The sequence below is a fragment of the Ambystoma mexicanum genome, chromosome 1q, assembly GCF_040938575.1.
Source record: "Ambystoma mexicanum isolate Mex_15411 chromosome 1q, UKY_AmexF1_1, whole genome shotgun sequence".
Classification (NCBI taxonomy): domain Eukaryota; kingdom Metazoa; phylum Chordata; class Amphibia; order Caudata; family Ambystomatidae; genus Ambystoma; species Ambystoma mexicanum.
In genome coordinates this window covers 469,932,535-469,951,630 of record NC_090922.1, presented here as the reverse complement: position 1 = coordinate 469,951,630, position 19,096 = coordinate 469,932,535, and the positions used below count along the sequence as shown (strand labels likewise).

The 19,096-nt window shown below is 43.5% G+C and overlaps 1 protein-coding gene across 2 annotated transcripts in view; it reads right to left on the bottom strand.

Annotated features, from left to right (window-relative positions):
- KCNN4 (potassium calcium-activated channel subfamily N member 4) overlaps nt 1-19,096 on the bottom strand; it is a 569,890-nt gene that overhangs the window by 535,074 nt on the left and 15,720 nt on the right. The window contains exon 1 of one of the 2 annotated variants that reach the window (XM_069640755.1): nt 2,796-2,877. The exons of the other annotated variant lie outside the window; for it this stretch is intronic. Coding sequence (XP_069496856.1) covers nt 2,796-2,810 — 15 coding nt within the window. The 5' untranslated portion in view covers nt 2,811-2,877. Of the gene's footprint in view, nt 1-2,795; nt 2,878-19,096 lie in introns of those variants that run through there. 2 annotated transcript variants of the gene reach the window in all.

Below are 19,096 nucleotides of genomic sequence, written 5' to 3'. Positions count from 1 at the left end.
CTTCGTCCTTTGCAACTAATCCAGAACAGGACTCAGAGACTTGTCCTTGGCCTCAAGCCCAGGGATCGTATCTCTCCAGCTCTGAAATCTCTCCACTGACTCCTGGTGGCTGAAAGGATCAAGTTCAAGATCCTCCGTATCATCCACAAGGCTTTCTGGGGCCCGGGACCACAATACATCCAACCTCTCCCTTCCTAACCATCTTCCTTCTTGAGCCCTTCGCTCATCCACCTCCAACTCTCTGAGGATCAGACACTTCTGTAGGCAGAGAGTGTGGGGTAGATATCTATCCTCGGCTGGGGCCTGCCTCTGGAAAAGCCTCCCTGCCTCTCCCAAACTTGAGCAGCCCCACCTAAGATTGCGGAAGCAACTCAAGACCTTCCTTTTGGCTTCTGCTTTCTCTCTATCTCTCCCCTGCTGATGCTCCTGTCTGCTGCGCTAACGGGTTACCTGACCACCCTCTGAACCTCACGACACCAGGCTCCAGCATGACAAGTAGCCCCTTGCACTGCCTCTGGGCGTCCCATCCACTTAGGGACTGTATCTGCAGCCCAACACTTTTTTTGCCACTGCACCCTACCCTCTCATTCCCCCCTGGCACTTCTCCTCTTCCCTCCTCCTCCTCCCACTTGCACGATCTGAATGACACAAGGCCTAGCAAGATCGTTGTTTTGTCCTCTTCCTGTCAACCCTTCCTTGTCTTGTCTGGGGGTGTGGTGGGCTTAGGAGGTGCGGTGGGCCTGGGGTGTGTGGTGAGCCTAGCAGGTGTTGTGGGCCTAGGGTGTTTGATGGGCCTGGGGGGTGTGTTGGGCTTAGGAGGTGTGGTGGGCCTAGGAGGTGTCGTGGGCCTCGGAGGTGTGGTGGGCATAGGAGGTGTGGTGGGCCTAGGAGGAGTGGCAGGCCTGGGGGATGTGGTGGGTTTAGGAGGTGTGGTGGGCCTAGGATGTGTGGTGGGCATATGGGGTGTGGTGGGTTTAGGATGTATGGTGGGTCTAGGGGGTGTGGTGGGCTTAGGAGGTGTGGTGGGCCTAAGGGGTGTGGGGGGCTTAGGAGGTGTGGTGGGCCTAGGGGGTGTGGTGTGCTTAGGGGGTGTGGTGGGCCTAGGGGGTGTGGTGGGCTTAGGATGTGTGGTGGCCTAGGAGGTGTGGTGGGCCTAGGAAGTGTGGTGGGCTTAGGCAGTGTGGTGGGTTTGAGGGGTGGTGGGCCTAGGGGGTGTGGTGGGCCTAGGGGGTGTGGTGGGTTTAGGAGGTGTGGTGGGCCCAGGAGATGAGGTGGGCCTAGAGGGTGTGGTGGATTTAGGAGGTGTGGTGGGCCTAGGAGGTGTGGTGGGCCTAGGGGGTGTGGTGGGCTTAGGAGGTGTGGTGGGCCTAGGAGGTGTGGTGGGCCTAGGGGGTGTGGTGGGCTTAGGAGGTGTGGTGGGCCTAGGAGCTGTGGTACCGGATTGGTTTGCCTCTTAGCTTTCATCACACAGGCACAGTATCTTTTCTGGTCTTATGTGTTTTTCCACTCTTCCAGTCCCAAATGGGGTTCCACAGGGGCCGATTCTCCTGCCCATTCATACAAATCTTTAGATTGAGCCCTCAGGTGATATAGTCAATAAATACATAGAAGATTAATATTTACCAATATGCTGACGACATCCAGCTTTAATTGAACATTTCTTCCGAAGCTGATATATCTATTTTCAAAATGGTGGCTAGTAGACATTGAGGCTTGGGTGTGCCACACTAATTTAAAATCCAATGCTTCGAAAACAGAGTTTATTCTCTTTGCTGGTCCTAATAAATGTTCTTCCGTCCAACTCTGGTTCTCTACATTGCCTTCTTTTGATAACTCATTCAAGCTCTCTCAAGCAGTAAAATACCTTCGCTTCTACGCTGGTGATAGGCTGACCATGAAAGTATATACTATCGTGAAATCCAACTTCAAAATGCCACTACTTAGACGTATTAAGCGTTCTAGTCCTTCAGAGCTTTTTCGATCTGTTGTACTGGATTTGGTGCTTTCCCACAGTGATGGTGGCAATGCAATTCTCTCTGGTGCTTCTTCCTTAGACCCTCTTTCACGCTGCAGCAAGACTTGTTGCCGGCAAAAGAAAGTATGATCCAATTTCAAATATTGTGTCTGCACTTCACTGACTTCTGTTGGCTTCCAGGTTCTGGCTGCCTTACAAAGCAATTGTTCTTTCTCAACCACCTTATTTGGTTGACATATTTCACGTTTTAGGCGGTGCAGATGTAAAGACATTTTTTCGCCTAAAAATTATATAGCCAGTCTGCTCAGAACTTGCAAACACGTTGTTCGGTTTATATTCTACGCTTTTTTAACAATCTTCCCTCTGATCTCAGATTAACCCCTTCCATTTTAGTGTTTAGAAAAAAGCTGAAAACGTTTTCATTTCCCTGCATTTTATTCCAAGCAACTTCTCTTTTTTACGTTCATTTTATGTTCTGCGCTTCAATACCTCTGGGCCTGATTCGCGCATTATAAACATTGTACATAAAATAAATAAAGCGCTGGTCTCAGCGCAATATGCACTTTTCAAGTCCGAATCCTGTAGCAGCCTCGTATTCTTTGGAGGTCCAATAATCAAGTAGGTCTCCTCCAAAAAGAAGTACAAAGGAAACTGGTTACCACCTGCTAGTGATTTAGAGAGGTAGGGCCAGATAGAAACTTCTCTGTCCCTTCGGTATTCCTCTTTGCTTGTCAACACTAATTGATATGTATAAACATCTATCTGAGATACTGATTTTGTGCAGGCACTAACTTGCACGAATATAAAGTGTATTACTTACTAGTGGTGGGACCATTACATGCTGCCGTTGCTTTGTAGGAGCTCAGCGACCGTGTATGAGGAAATACAGAGGAGTGGCGTCGTGAGGAGGCACGGCCTGTGACGCAGCGGAGTTGCGCTGCATCTGAAGCTGCTTGCCGCGTCAGCTGATCAGCGTTCGGGGCTCGGAGATCCCGAAGTCGTTGGGAAGCATGTTTGCTTCACGACACAGGTAAACCTCCACAAAAGCACTGTTTTAATACATAACACCGCAGGACAAATCAAATATATGAAAAGACTCCCATAATGAAATACAGAGTTATTTTATAACTCCTTTATACAGTATGATCTCATAAAGGAAATTAAGTGCTGAGGACCATTTCTTACTCATACTTACGGTGATTAACCTGTTTGTAATTATAATTAAATTGTGAATATGGACTTCCGGAAATCTAATAAGGAACGTCGATACCTCATAGATATTAGCTTGTGAGGTGCTTATATGCGCATGTGTGACTGACAATCCTCTTAAATCCATGAAGCATTGCTCCATATAAGTATTAGTCAATACCAGTAACAGGTTGACAATGGAATAAATTAAATTCTTGGAGGGCTTTTCTCTACATATGTGATACACACAACCTGGATTGTCATGAAGTCGTCATAACTAATTTGTAAGAGCCAAACTAGCTCTGCATTTCTGCTGCCTGATTAGTGGATATTAGGTTTTAGGAATTAACCTCTACCATCAACAAGGAAATTAAAGACTCCTTCATCTAGTTAGCTCAAGCCAAGATTTTAGTAAAAAGCAACTCCATAGTGACCTATAAGGGGGTATAGATGACTCTTTGGGGGTCATTACGAGTTTGGAGGTAGCCATGGCGCTATTAGCGCCATGGCTACCTCCAAACCTGGGTCCGGGTCCGGTCTGGCTGAATGGGGACTTACCGGGACATTCTGACCTATGCAGACCCGTTAAATCCCCATTCAGTTAACCATTCCCCATTCCCGTTTGAGCCCCGATAGGGCTCAATGGGAATGGGGAAGGTGCTAATAACGGGGCCCGCAAATTGCTGCTAAGGGACCTCGGAATAGGGCGGTAAGGGTTTGCCGGCACCAGCATTATTACCGGTGACCGTTAACCCTTACCGCCCAACTCTTAATGACCCCCTTTGTCTTATTACAAAAGGGAACTCTTTCCGTCTTTGTTCAAGAATTCTACTAGCCCAGGAGCATCAATCCTACCTCAACATGTCTTCTAAAAAGGGGAAATAATATCCCCATCTATCAGCAATGCTCTCAAATGACAGAAGAGTGACTCTCCCACACCTAAGGAGGATTGACTAGATCCAGTTGTGAATGCCATCCTAATGGAAATCAAGTCACTTAAACCCTTTATGGAAGCCACAACGGCCAAACTACAAATGCTTGATGACAAGTGGTCCACATTCGAATCCAGAATATCAGAAGTGGAAAGAAGAGTAAGTGATGCCGAGGATGTTGCTGGGAAGGTGCGGTTTCTGGAGAATTCAGTTCTATCCTTGCAAAAACAGACTGAAAACTTAGAAAATAGAAATAGGAGGAACAACATACGTATAGTTGGTCTTCCTGAAAATATGGAAAATGATAACCCCACCCAGTTCTTTTACCACATTCTTCCAACTCTCCTGGATCTACCCTCATCTTCACAATTCAATATCCAGAGAGCTCACCGCATTGGGCCGAGAAATCCCTCTCGCAATGCACCAAGAAACTTGATCTTAGCCCTATTGGATTATACCCATGTAATACTCATAATGGAAAGAGTTAAAACAAAGAAGACTCTTATATGGGAAGGCACCAAAATGTTTGTCACCCAAGATGCGTCGAATATTACAGCAGCTAGAAGGAAAGAACTGTTAGCCTTTAGACCAGCATTGAGGCAGCTCAACCTCAGATATGGGGTCATACATCCTGCATCCCTTAAAGTCACACTTAATGGCCAGATGTATACATTTCAAGAACCAATGGACCTATACAGTTTCATTCAAAGTCACAAGAAAGAAGAGATGGATACCTCCAGACTGCACAGCTGAATATAGGTTGAGCGCGGAAGGCGTTCGTTTACAATGATTTCTTTGTCGGAAAGGGGCACAGAGAGGTACATCTGTATTAGGTGCTCCTCCCCCGCCCATTATTGACTCTATTTTCAACATGGATTGGAGTGGCTGTATCCAGTTAGCCACTACTACTTCATTTACAAGTTTGCTTTTATGTATTTTGCAAAACTCCATGTTTTTCATGTTTGTCTTCCCCATTCCCTCTTGTTCCAATCCCTCCAGCTTCTTAGATCACTTGCTTATGACTAGAACGACTATTTTACACATAATCATTTTATTGTAACTTCTTTGACATTAACATTGTAACATGGAATGTCAAAGGATTACATAACCCAGTCAAACGTCAAAAAACTCTTTCACACCTCAATAGAATGAAACCAGTCATAGCTTGCATACAGGAATCCCATCTCTCACAAGATGAGGCAGCCAAATTGAAGAGATTATGGGTAGGCCATGTTTTCTCAAGTGCAGCAGATGGGAAGAAGAACGGAGTGATCACTCTTATCAACAAACACTTTCAATGTAAGATATTATCCACAGAGACAGATAATGTCGGAAGATGGGTCCTAATTAAAATCCTCATTGACTCCATAGAATACTCTATTCTTAATGTTTATGGCCCCATTACTGCTGACCCAGGTTTCTGGACTAATTTAAGAAATCACATATCTAAATCTTGTCCCAATAATTTAATTGTTTGTGGAGATTTCAATGAAATCATAGACCCTATACTCGATAAAAAATCTAATGTATGATTTAGAACAGGCTTGTCCAACCTTTTTAAATGAGGGGCCGAAGCATTAACTTTTTGTCACCCGGTGGACCAGCGAGTCAAAAGTCAATAACTTCAACCAAAGCTGTATATTAAAAAGCGATGGTGTGTGACCTTTGACACAATAGCCTCACAGGCAGTGATAGCCATGCAGTCCCAAAGATAGATTTTGGTGTCCAGAGCAGTGATCAAAGGTTAGTTTCTTGTGATTTCTTCCAGTGTGTATGTGTTGATATTTCTCTGAAATAGTGGGGGTGACGAAGCGTTGCGAGGGCGCTATAAGGATCTAGAGAGGGTTGTGGGGGGCCCCCACAGATTTGTTTTCCAAATATGGGGCTGAAATGGTGCATTTTACAGCAGGAAAAGTAACCAAAAAAACCATAAGTTTACAATCAGTTCTAAAGGGGAACATGTACATTCCTTGTCACCAGCAGCAGACAAGAACATTGTAGAACACAACACATTTTAATGATCAATGTGTCCACAGTGTAAGACAGCACTGTCACTGATGTAACATATTGGCATGCTGGTTGTGCCCAAAATATGCCTCTGTAACAACATGTTGGCTGGCTGTTCCCAATTTAGGCCAGCATTGTCCTGTACAAAGCATGATTGATGCAGCCTGAGCATGTGCAGTGTGCCCAAAACATATGCCAGCTTATCTCTGTAACACACATTCATTACTTCTGTGTTAATGGTGACGCCACTGCTACCACAACCCGGTTAATGTATTTATTTCTGCAATGTTGGTCAGGTACCTGTATCCGACCAACATTGCAGAAATAAATAAATTAATCGGTTGGGCCTCCCCGCAGGGACCTGGGCGGAACAGAATTGCTGAAGCCTGCCCTTCGTGGCACACTGGGCCTGTAGTGCTGGTGAAAGGGCGAAAAGGTCTGAAGGTAAAACCTGGCAGAGGCAACTGTGGATACTTCACATTTCCCAACTCTAGAAGATGTGGCCAGCACCCGGATATCCAAGACTCCACATGGCTGGCCTACGGCCACATGCTCCGTAAGAGGTACGGCCAGCCTCTGCTTACCCGACAACATTTAGGGCCAGGGTCCCCATGCCCAGCCTCCATGAGGCCAGGAAAGGGCATGGGTAATTTTGCAGCAAACTGTGTTTGCAGTGTTCCCTCTTGGGATCTTTACCTGCGGTCAGGCTTCCAGTCGGCCAAACCACAACGGGCCATCTCCTTCCTCTACCCATTTAACGCGGAGTGGCAAACCGGGCATAGTGTGTGGTTCACGATGGCTCCTCACAGCCGACATGTGGGAGTCAGGCATAAGACACGGGCCCGACAAACATTGCCAAAATAAATAAATAAAACAGCCCACGGCTGAGGCATGTAACTGCCTCTGGTGTACCCTTATGCGGGTCACCAGAGGCAGTAACAGTCCTCCCCACGTCCCGCCCCTCTGCCATGACACGGTTAATGTATTTATTTCTGCAATGTTGGTCGGATACCTGTACCAAAATTGCAGAAATTAATAAATTAATCGGGTCCACGGACCCGACAAACATTGCCCAAATAAATAAATAAACCAAGCCGTGGCTGCCTCCATTTGAAAATCAAAAACCCTGAGATGTATGCCCCGCCCACAGTCACACACGACTCCGCCCATTTGCACATGGCTCGGCCCGCATATCAAAAAGGTAAACTCTTTTGCAATGTGATGTGACTTCAGAAATTTGCAGTTCAAATTGAAATATGCATATTTCATTAAATTGGCTTTTCACAACCACCCAAATTGCATAAGACAAAAGGCATTCACCTTCCATAAAATCAACACGTTAAAATGTGCACATGTAAACTCCAAGAACCAATACAAAGGTTTTCCCTGAATTTTTCAGTACCGAAATTGGACATTTCACCTTAGTCGTTTTTCACCAGGTTATTTAGTGCAGTGGTGAGTTATCCAGCCTGCAAATCTGATGGTTCTGGTTCAATGGGACTGAGTCCACCCTCTTAAAATGTGGGTGGACTCAGTCCACCCACGTACCCTCGACTTGAGCCCTGGTAATCTGGGCAAAGTCATTGGTGCAGAGACAAAGACACACTCGGCCACGGCCCCGAAACACATTGCCCAAATAAATAACTAAATAGGGCCGTGGCTAAGGCCTGTAACTGCCTCTGGTGCCCCCTTGCAGTGGGCAGTAATTTATTTATTTGGGCAATGTTTGTCGGGTCCATGGACCTTATTAATTTGTTTATTTCTGCAATGTTTGGTACCACAAACATTGCAGAAATAAATAAATTAATCGAGTCCACGGACCCGACAATCATTGCCTAAATAAATAAATAAACCGGGCCGTGGCTGAGGCCTGTAACTGCCTCTGGTGCCTCCTTGCAGGGGTCACCAGAGGCAGTAACAGTCCTCCCAACGTCCCGCTCTTTTGCCACAACCAGATTTATTTATTTATTTCTGCAATGTTGGTCGGGTACCATACCCGACAAACATTGCATAAATAAATAAATGAATCGCATCCACAGACTCTCTTGAGCCCCGCGGGCCACATCAAATGGCTTGGAGGGCCGTATGTTGGACAACCTCGATTTAGAATAACCAGGTCTCACCTTCAATTTACTAATTTTGTGTCAGATTTAGGACTCATGGATGCCTGGCGCATTATTCATCCCTCGGATTTAGATTACACATTTCTTTCCCCTCCTCAAGACTCACTATCAAGGATTGATTACATTTTCATATCTAAATCTCTGACGAATTATCTAATAGAGGCAAGAATAGAACATATCATTTTATCTGACTATGCGTTGGTCCAGATCAAACTATCCACTGCTCAAAACACACATAAATCCAATAGATGGTGATTCAACTCTGCCCTTTTAAAGGATGAAGATTTTGTGTAATGTATTCATCAGCAACATTCATTCTTTTTGCAGAGAACTCTCCTAATGATACCCCGATTCATAATAAATGGGACTGCTTTAAAACAACAATGAGGGGACATATTATCTCCTACATGGCAGCCTAAAAGAAAAGACTTAAAAAAGAAATGGATGATATTCTCAAACAAATTAAAATCTTACAATCACAGTATAGTCATGCCAACTCTTCCCTGACTCATCAAAATATCATTAAACTCAGAATACAATATAATAATCTAACCACTGAATACTTGTGTGCCAATCTTTTAAAATATAAATCTAAGATTTATGTTTTCGAATAAATCAGGCAAAGCATTGGCATCCTATCTCAAGTTCAAAAAAGATAAAGCAAAAATCACGGTTATTAAGGATCAAAATGGCACCAGAGTCATGTCAGATAAAGACATTATGCAAGTTTTCTCAAAATGTTATCAGCACCTATATTCCTCGGACAAATCTCCAGAGAATACCCATACTTCTGATTTCCTTAATGATATTTATCGTAAGGCTTACACTATGTCAAACTTCAAATCTTCAAATGACTCCATATCATTCAGTGAAATCCATAACGCCATTAAGAATCTCAAAAAGGGCAAGGCTCCAGACCCAGATGGATTTTCTATTGATTATTTCACCCACTTTAAAGATACATTGGTTCCCCAGCTTAATGAATTATTCAAATACTTTATTACTAATAAACAAGCCTTTGGTTCCTTTTCAGAAGCCATGCTGATAGTATTTCCCCAAACCTAATAAAGACCCTGAATTAGGCCAAAATTATAGACCTATTTCCCTTATAAACACAGATTGTAAAATATTTGCGAACATTTTAGCCAACAGACTCAGCCCCCTTCTTCCTAATTTGATTAAGAATGACCTGGTAGGGTATGTGAAAGGAAGGGTGTCCTCTGCAAATATTAGACTATTCACCAATGGCAATAATGCTAGATTCAGAGAAGGCGTTTCATAGAGTCGAATGGGACTATATGTTTAAAGCCCTCTCTTGGCATGAAATCCCTGATTTGTTTATATCTATGATTAGTGTTTTATATTCTAATCCCAAAACATCAATCTATGTTAATAGTCAAATGTCCCAATTATTCCCTTTACATAGAGGTACCCATCAGGGCTGTCCCTTTATTGTTTATATTAGCATTAGGACCATTCCTAGAAGCAGTTAGACAAGATGATAACATAGTTGGCATACAGTTTAAAGACATTAAGATCAATACAGCAGTCTATGCTGATGATGTGTTACTTTTATTAAGAACTTCTGAAATGTGCGTACAACATTTAAATTGTATCATCCCACATTTTTCCCATGCATCAGGGTACAAACTTAATACGACAAGTCCGAAATACTACCTCTTAACGTACACTGTACAAGTCATCATTGCTCTACTCTTGTGAAATGAAATGGTGCCCAACAGATATTAAGTACTTAGGCATTCAAATTTCATCTTCAATTAAGAAAATCAATAAACTTAACACAGCCAACATCATTACCAAAGTGAAGGAGCTAACTAATAGATAGTCACCACTCTATATTTCATGGTGGGGAAGATTAGAAACGGTTAAAATGATGTTGTCACCTGTTATATTATATTTTCTTTATATGCTTCCTGTGCCTATTCCTACATCTTTCTTTCATTCTTTAGACTCTTATATCCTTAAATTTATATGGGGTAAGAAGAAAAGAAGGATTTTGTTATATAAATTTAAAAAACCTAAATCCAAGGCAGGAGTGGGATTTCCAGATTATAGAAAATATCACTGTGCCTTCTTACTAAAACAGACTCGGTTATGCTTCTCTCTAAATGATATCGATATACCTAACTGGTTGCACGTAGAAAAGGCTATGGTCTCACCTCATGCCCTCTTAGGCTGTTCTTATATTAATAATTATAAGAGATGTTTTCCTAGCAGCAGTATTGATATATCTATTAAGTACTTACGCTCATATTTAATTCTGCCTCAAACAGATAATTCTCAGTTTATATCCCAATATATATGGATGAATCCCCTAATTAAAATTTAAAAGAGAGTCATTTGTTGGAGACCATGGCTTGATTTAGGAATCAAGCATATAGGACAATTATTTGTCCAAGGAAACCTCCTAACATTTGATGAGTTTACAAAGAAATTGCAAGCCCCAAGAACCTTTATCCTGAAATATATTAGTTTAATTAATGCGATTATGGAAAACTATGAATTGTTGCTATCTAATTCTAATCACTTTCAAGCTCAAAGATTACTCCATTTATCCAATCCTAATGATATTGTGTCCATGTTTTACAAAGCATGTTCCTCTTTATTAACTGATGGTGTTCTATTTAAATGTCAAGAAGCTTGGAATCAAGACTGCCTTCCCAACATATTACAATCTAGATGGTCTCGTATATATGGACAAGTATGTCTAAGGTAATTGTCACGGCCAGCCTTCTGCAAACGTTATATTTCTGTCACCACAGAGTGTTTATAACACCACTAATGCTCTTTAGATGTTGAATTTCTCAAGATAATAATTGTTGGACTTGTGCAAGATCTCAGGGATCCTTTAAGCATATGATCTTTGAATGTTACTATGTTAATGCTTTCTGGAAAAAGATTGGAGAAATCCTTCGATACATTTTTCAAATACAGTTTTTTTTTAATTAATTTTATTCAAACCAAACAACAATACAAACAAACCCAACACGCAGTGTAGTTTACAACAATTCCATTAAACACTATTTGCATTTCTATTTTGCCACTGCTCCCCAAGTCCCACCTTCCATTATGAGCCTATTTGTACTCCGCGTTCAACATCTGCTACATGTGGCCGGGTCTCACTATCCTCGGATTCCGTTGGGTCTGATATAGATCCGAACAGTTCCGCTATTAATAATTTCCATGCCATCAAGGTACCCACTTCTTCCTCCCCACTCATGCTGCTCGCCTCCTGGCATACTACTGTTTCGGCCTCCGCCCAGTTCTGTAACTCCTTCCACCATACCTCCACCCGTGGCTTGTGGCACTTCTTCCATCCCATGGTGATCCTCCGTTTTGCTAACACGTATGCCAAGTTTCTCAGTTTCTTAACATGTTTAAGTTTCTGTGGTCTGGGGAACCCTCCCAGCAAGCAGGCCCAGGCCGTATCTATGACAAGCGTGACCCCTTTTGTCGCTAATTTGTGTGCCACTTCACCCCAGAAACATTCGATTACTGGGCATGACCAAAACATATGTGTCATGTCAGTGTTTTCCATGTCGCACTTAGGGCACGCCTGTCGCCCAGCGTTTCGGAACTTGGATATCCTCAGAGGGGTCATGTATGCTCTATGCGTTATGTACCGCTGTATTTGTTTAAGTCTGTCGTTTCTTGACACTTTTTTGCGATATCCCAGGGTGCGTTCCCACATCCCACCTCCCATTGGGACCCCCACCTCCTCCTCCCAATCAAGTCTCAAATGTGTCATTTCCTTCCCCACCTTGGTCATCACCATCTCATACAATCTAGAAATCTCATGCCCCCCTTCCGATATGTCATATATTGCCCCCACAGTAGCATCTGGTTCCTCTGCCAACACTGTTTCAGGCCAGGTTTTCCAAATTTTCTGAAACATCCTAGGGTATGTAACATATTGGCCAGTATGTAATCCCACCTCCTCCCCAAATTCTTCGAAATCTCTAATGGTCCCCTCTTGCCAGATGTCCCCTAACATTACCAGCCCCACCGATTCCCAGTAGGTTCTGATGGTTGCCAGACATTTGGTCGAAAAAAATTGGTCGACCAGACAAATGGTCGAACCAATTTGGTCGAAAACCAAATGGTCGAAATTTTTTTTTTTTTATTTTAACCCTTTTTTTTGGGGGGGGGGGTCCCCCCTCAACCCCCTTTTTTTCTCTAAAAACCCCTTTTTTAACTAAACGAAAACCCGAAAAATAAATATATAAATAAAAAAAAAATGTGACCATTTGGTTTTCGACCAAATTGCGTCGACCAAATTGCAGTCGACCAGTTTTTTTCGACGAGTTGACTGGACACCGTTCTGATAATCACCCTCAGCTGCTTGTCCCCTCCTGCTAAAGCGACCAGCGGTACTTGCGGGGAGCACGGGAATGGGTCCTCCATCATCCGACACGCTCGACGCCACATTTTCCACCCCAACATCAGTTCTGTATGTCCCTTGAAGTTGTGTATCTTGGGAGCGAAATAATCCAACCTGCTATTCGTAAAAACGATGGTTATTTGTTTGACTTATTCTTTGCTATTCCCATCCAGACGATTACATCAAACTGGAAACATCTCAAAGGTGTACACTCTAAATTATGGTGGAACTCAGTTTGTAATATTCACAGGATGGAAAAATGTAACGCAATATCTAGACCCTTGATGCATAAACATCTATTGAAATGGAAATCTTTTGTAGATTATTTAAATAATGCAATACCTAATCAAGACTAGAATTATATATATATATATATATATATATATATATATATATATATATATATATATATATATATATATATATATATATATATATATATATATAAGGAACCCATTCCCCACCCCCCCCGGTGTCTGTGTTAGTCCCTGTGCTGTGTGTCATGTTTGTCTATATATTGTTTATCTTGCAAGTTAGCTACAGAACTACTAGATTATCTTAAACTGCATTGTATGCATTAGAATAGAATATACATATAGTATATAAGGTTGCATTTTTATTCAAATGTATTGATAATGAATTGATATATTATAACCTGGTGAGGCTTTACATTTCAGCCTGATTTGCATATGGTCTTTCCCCTTCTGTAATGGCTCGGCAGGTGAAGAACGATGGTCTGGAGGTTTGCCCAGAGCAATGCCAGTGGTTAAGATTCATTCTAAACCTTCCAGCCATCACCTCTTTGTTTTTGCTTTGTCACCCCGAGTGGGATGGGTATGCCCAGACGTGGGTCCCATGCCTGCTGGGCCTAGAGACCCAAGCTACTCCTCACTGATGAGGCCCAACAAGGCCGAAACATGTTTGGGGATGCTTGTGGTCTCGTGCAGAAGGGATGGTCGGGCTGGACTGCCCCTTTTGGGGTGGGACCAAGCCTGATTTGCATATGGTCTTTCTCCTTCTGTAATGGCTTGGTAGGCGAAGAACGATGGTCTTGATGGTTGCCCACAGCATTGCCAGTGGTTAAGATTCATTCTAAACCTTCCAGCCATCACCTCTTTGTTTTTGCTTTGTCACCCCTAGTGGGACGGGTATGCCCAGACGTGGGTCCCGTGCCTGTTGGGCCTAGAGACCCAAGCTACTCCTCACTTATGAGCCCCAACAAGGGCGAAACATGTTTGGGGATGCTTGTGGTCTCGTGCAGAAGGGATGTGACCTTGCAGTTCGGGCTGGAATGCCCCTTTTGGGGTGGGACCAAGCCTGATTTGCATATGGTCTTTCCCCTTCTGTAATGGCTTGGCAGGTGACGAACGATGGTCTGGAGGGTTGCCCCGAGCAATGCCAGTGGTTAAGATTCATTCTAAACCTTCCAGCCATCACCTCTTTGTTTTTGATTTGTACAAAGAAGCTGTGAGGAGGAATGCAAAGAGGTTCTCAAGTAAAGAGAACATTGTGCTGCACAGGATAAGAATTTTTAAAAAATGTTTTTATTGATACAGCAGAATGAAATCAACTTTCAATTTATCATAAAATTAATACAATTAACAAGGAATAACATGTAACATATAACATAGAATTACAAGAAGGAAAACAATAACATAAAACAATTGATATTATCATGTTTACATTTCTGAATTATACATTCTTCAATTCATCATTTCAAAAGAATAAAGAAGAAGATTAAAAAATAAATCCTAACAAAATACTATATCAAACAACTGCAGCCTATGTTGATATCGATCATGACTCTATCAGTAAAAAGAAAAATTATTTCATTCCATCTTTATGTCCCTCTGAAAAATAAGCCAAGTTATCATCAACCTCTGATAGCATAGCCTCATAATTGACATTAGTTTTAGAATGAATTTAGATCCAGTTGCAATGAGATCAAATAATGTACAGTGGCGAGCTGAAGAGACATATGTGGGGAACCAAAGATAAAAGACTGCACTGATTTTGATCCATCATCCCAAAATATTGACAGAATTTGGAGAAGTGTTGTTGCCTCCTAGTGAGTAAAATAGGGCAATGAGCAATCAGGTGTTCAAGTGTTTCAGGAGTATCACATTTATTGCAGAACGGCAGACATTTTGATCCATGGCCAATACTTGGCGTAAACATAATAGATCTCTGGTCAGCCATATATGACAACGAAAACGCATAATTGAATGTCTATAGTGCATGGATGGTGCTTTAGATAAATACCTCTCCATCACTCCTCTTGATTTGGGAGGAAATTGCTGACTAATAGCTGCTTTGTATTGTAGACATTTAATACGATTATCAATCCAATCCATCTGATAGATCTTCTGTTTGGATTTATCTGGGTTTGAAATGAAAATGTCAATTGGTATATCCGCATGTGATAAAATCTGATAGGTAGTTATCAACCAATTTCGTATGAAAGAAATTTGTGTCGAGAACATATAGTTTGACAACGTTTTCAACATAATTTCTGTATCAGTGGAAATTAGACATTTTCACAAGAGAGCACATAATCAGCAGTGATAGACAGCATCTAAAGAGGTTGTCCCCAGCTCATAGCGAAGCCACTGGGGTAGCTTTAGTACTCAACGCCAACATTATGCTTCCCATCTATCAAAGATTTGAGTGAACAGAGGAACACCTATTTCCAGGCCATAATTGATGGTAGGTATGACCTTCATTTTCTAGAATAACACAGCCGTAGTCATGGAGAATTTTCCATACCGAGACAAAATAATTTGGGCCTGCGACATTGCTGATCTTAGCTTTCATTCAATATTTCTAAGGTGTTTCATGGGTTTCAATATGCCTTCAAAAACCATCCCCAAGTAAGTGTAGTTGGTAACAGTTAGTAGTTTCACAGATTTTGATGGACCAATGCCTCAAACAGCGATAAGATTTTACAGCAGGAAGCAGGAGCCTGCAGAGCCAGTGGATGACTACGTCATTAAGGTGAGGGAACTGGTGGCGTTGTGTGTTTTTGGGGATACCGCTGAAGACAAGATCTGCGATATGTTGATGGTGCACACCAGCAAATCGTAAAGTTGAAGACAAATTAATTTTGGAGAAAGAGTTGCAACTGGATAAGGCCATTACATTCGCCAGGGCAGTAGAGGACACCTTGTGCAGGGGGCAAGGAGTTGTCAGGAAGCCTCCCAGTCCTGGATGTGCAGTTCAAGGGGGAGAGATAAGTGCAGCCTGAGACCAGAGAAGAAAAAGTGGGTAGCCGTGAACCGCCAAAGTGTCATAGGTGCACCAGCACCCGCCGCCTGGTGAATGACTGAGAATGTCCAGCTAGGAATAAAGCGTGTTTGTGCTTCAGGAGATTTGGACACATAGCAATAGCTTGCAAATGGCGGGGTAAGAAAATGGCTGTGCCGGTACTGAGTGAAGAGGTGATGAGCGATGTGTCATCAGATGAAGAGGGGTGCCCGACCATCATCATGGTGGACAGCAGGATGACCAAACGAGAGAAACCGCAATGTGCCACCAAGGTCGATGGAAATTAAACAAGTGTGATGGGCAACTCTGGCTCGAATCTTACGATACTACTGATTAGCACGTATAAGAACATGATTGGCAAGGACATGGTGGAAGTGAGGACAATGAAGCACAAACCCAGGGTCTTGGAGGTGCCACTGTGAGCCTGCTGGGGTACATTCTGGGCACAGTTGAGTTCAAAGGAAGAGTGACGCAGACCAGAGTCCACTTTTCAGAGAAGGGTCCGGCTGTGCTAGGTCGGGTTGGCCAAGCCAAGTTAAAGATCAGGCTAGACCCCAGCGAGGACGACCAAGTGCTATCAGTGATCACAGGTGGCGCATCAGTGTCCAGAGAAGAATTTCCCTGGTTATTCTCCAATAAGCTGGGTAAGATTAACAATTACGTGCACAGGATAGCGCTGAAGCAGGATGCTGTTTCTGGTAAAGCACAAAGTGAGACCAGTACCAGCGACGGTGAAGAGGGCTTTACAAGCACAACTGGAGAAAATGTTAAAGGACGGCACGATCAAGACTGTGGGATCGTCCGAATGGCTGAGCCCGTTAGTCCTGATAAAAAAGCAGCATCGACTTGCACAGTCTAAAGGGAGGCCAAAGTCTTTTCTAAACTTGACATGAGAGACGCATATCACCATATACGCCTTCATAAAGAGTTGAAGCCACTTATTGCGTTCATAACTCTGTCCCGTATTTGCCAGTTTACCCACATGCCGTTTGGCCTGCCATCGGCTGCATCACTCTTTCAGCGCATGATGGACTCCCTGCTATGCAACATCGGCAATGCATCCTACTTTCAGGATGCCATTTTGATGTTTGCGGAAAACTTAGAGACTCACAACATTGTACATCAGAAAGTTCTAAGCAAACTGCAAGAGGATGGGTAAGGTTGCGCTTTGACAAGTGCATGGTCAAAGCTAAATAAGTTGAGTACCTAGGCTACAAGATTTCCAGAGGGGAATCAGCCTGAAAAGGAACTTGTTGCAGGCCATCGTGAAAGTGCCAGCACTGGCCAACAAAGAAGAACTGAGGTCATTTTTACGCCTGGCGGAATATTATGCGAAATTCGTTCCCAACTTTTCAGAGACAGCCACACCCATGAGGGGATGCTGAAGAAAGGCGTCCAGTACAATTGGGGCCATGAGCAGTCGAAGGCGTTTGAGGATGTCAAGAGTGTATCACCAACGCCCTCTGCCTACAGCCCTTTAATGCATTGTGGAAGACCATCATAACTACCGATGCATGCTCGTATGGTTTGGGGGCGACGTTGACCCAGAAGAGGGGTGATGCTGAACGCATTGTGGTGTTTGCATTGAAAGCATTGTCCCAGACAGAAAATAACTATTCCATGGTGGAGAAGGAGATGCCAGTATGTACCTGGGAAATGGAGTAATTTAGGACATGCGTGTGAGGAACGAAATTTCAATTGGTCACTGACCACAAACTGTTAATTCACATGCTGAGATCGGGTGGGACAAGAACGTCTACACCTCAACTTGCCCCCATTGCCGCTAAGCTGCAAGAGTACACTTACAAGATTGTAAACATTGTGGGGTGGAAGAATGCCTAAGCAGACTATATGTCCAGGCTACCTGAGGCAAGAGATGCATCAACCAACTTCCTCAAGGACAAGTGCGTAGTGGCATCCTTAGGAGACATCAGAAGCAATGAGTTCCTCGAAATGAGTGAGGGACACTGAAAAGAGAGAATGGCAAGCAATGCAATAATGGCAAAACTCACGGACTGGGTCAGGAAAGAGTGAATCCTGAAGTCCTGAGGCAATACCAGAAGGTGGCCGATGACATTTCTTAGAGCGAGGGGCTGTTGATGAGCGGTGATCTAGTTATTCTGCCTGTGGGTATGAGGAAGATCATCATATGCAGGGCTCATGCGGGCACTTGGGAAGCAACATGACAAGGTGACGCGAGGAAGAGTCAAATTGTTGGCCCGGCATTGACCAGGACATAAAGGTCCTGGTGGAAAGGTGTCATGAGTGTATAAACAGTGGCAAGATGCCGACCGTCAGACAAGCTCTGTTGCATCCAACTGAGATACCGGAAGGTGTTTGGCACAAACTGGGACTGGACTTCATTGGTCCCTTGGAGGTGATGTCAACGAAGCACATGTACGGGATAATTGTGGTTGACTATCTGTCGAAATGTGTGGAAACTTAGTTTGTGCCCGACATCACGACGGCCACAGTCGTGTGTGTCCTCAAGGACATTTTTCAGAGGGAGGTTCTGAATGAAACTGCCACCGACAATGGTGTCCAACTTGTCTCCAGAGAGATGGAAAGGTTCATGAGGGTTAAAAATATCCGCCAAGTGAAAGCTGCACTATATCATTACCAGGCCAATGGGCTCGTGGAGAGGACCAATAGGTTCATCAAAGGGGCATTGCAACTGGACACAGTGGCCGGCATGAACCCATAAAGGACAGTCAAGGAGACCATAGTTGCCCATCGCTTGACCACCAAAGGGACCATGAATGTCTGCCCGTTTCGCATGTTGAGGGGGAGAAGACCAGCGTCTACACTCATACCACCTGGCTGTCAAGACTAAGGGCGACAGACACCATAGATATGGAGGCTGTAGTGTGGAGAATGAAGTAAAGTACTACACAGATGAAGGACTGGAATGACAGAAGAAGAGTTGAGCAAAAGAATTGTGTCCAGGAGGGTGACTTGGTCAAAATAAAGTTACCACATAAGGATCCTGTGACTGGGTCTAGGTACAACAGACCCCTTAGAGTACTGCAAAGATGGCCTAACCATGTGTGTACTCAGGATAGGAGAAGATGGAACATGGGGAGAGTGGCCTTGTTTGAGAGGAGGTCCTAGGAGTCCAATGAACAGGAAGATCAAGAACTGGGGAACAAAGAGAGAGAGAGAGAGAGAGAGAGACTTGTCGATAAATCGAACTTGGAGAACCAGG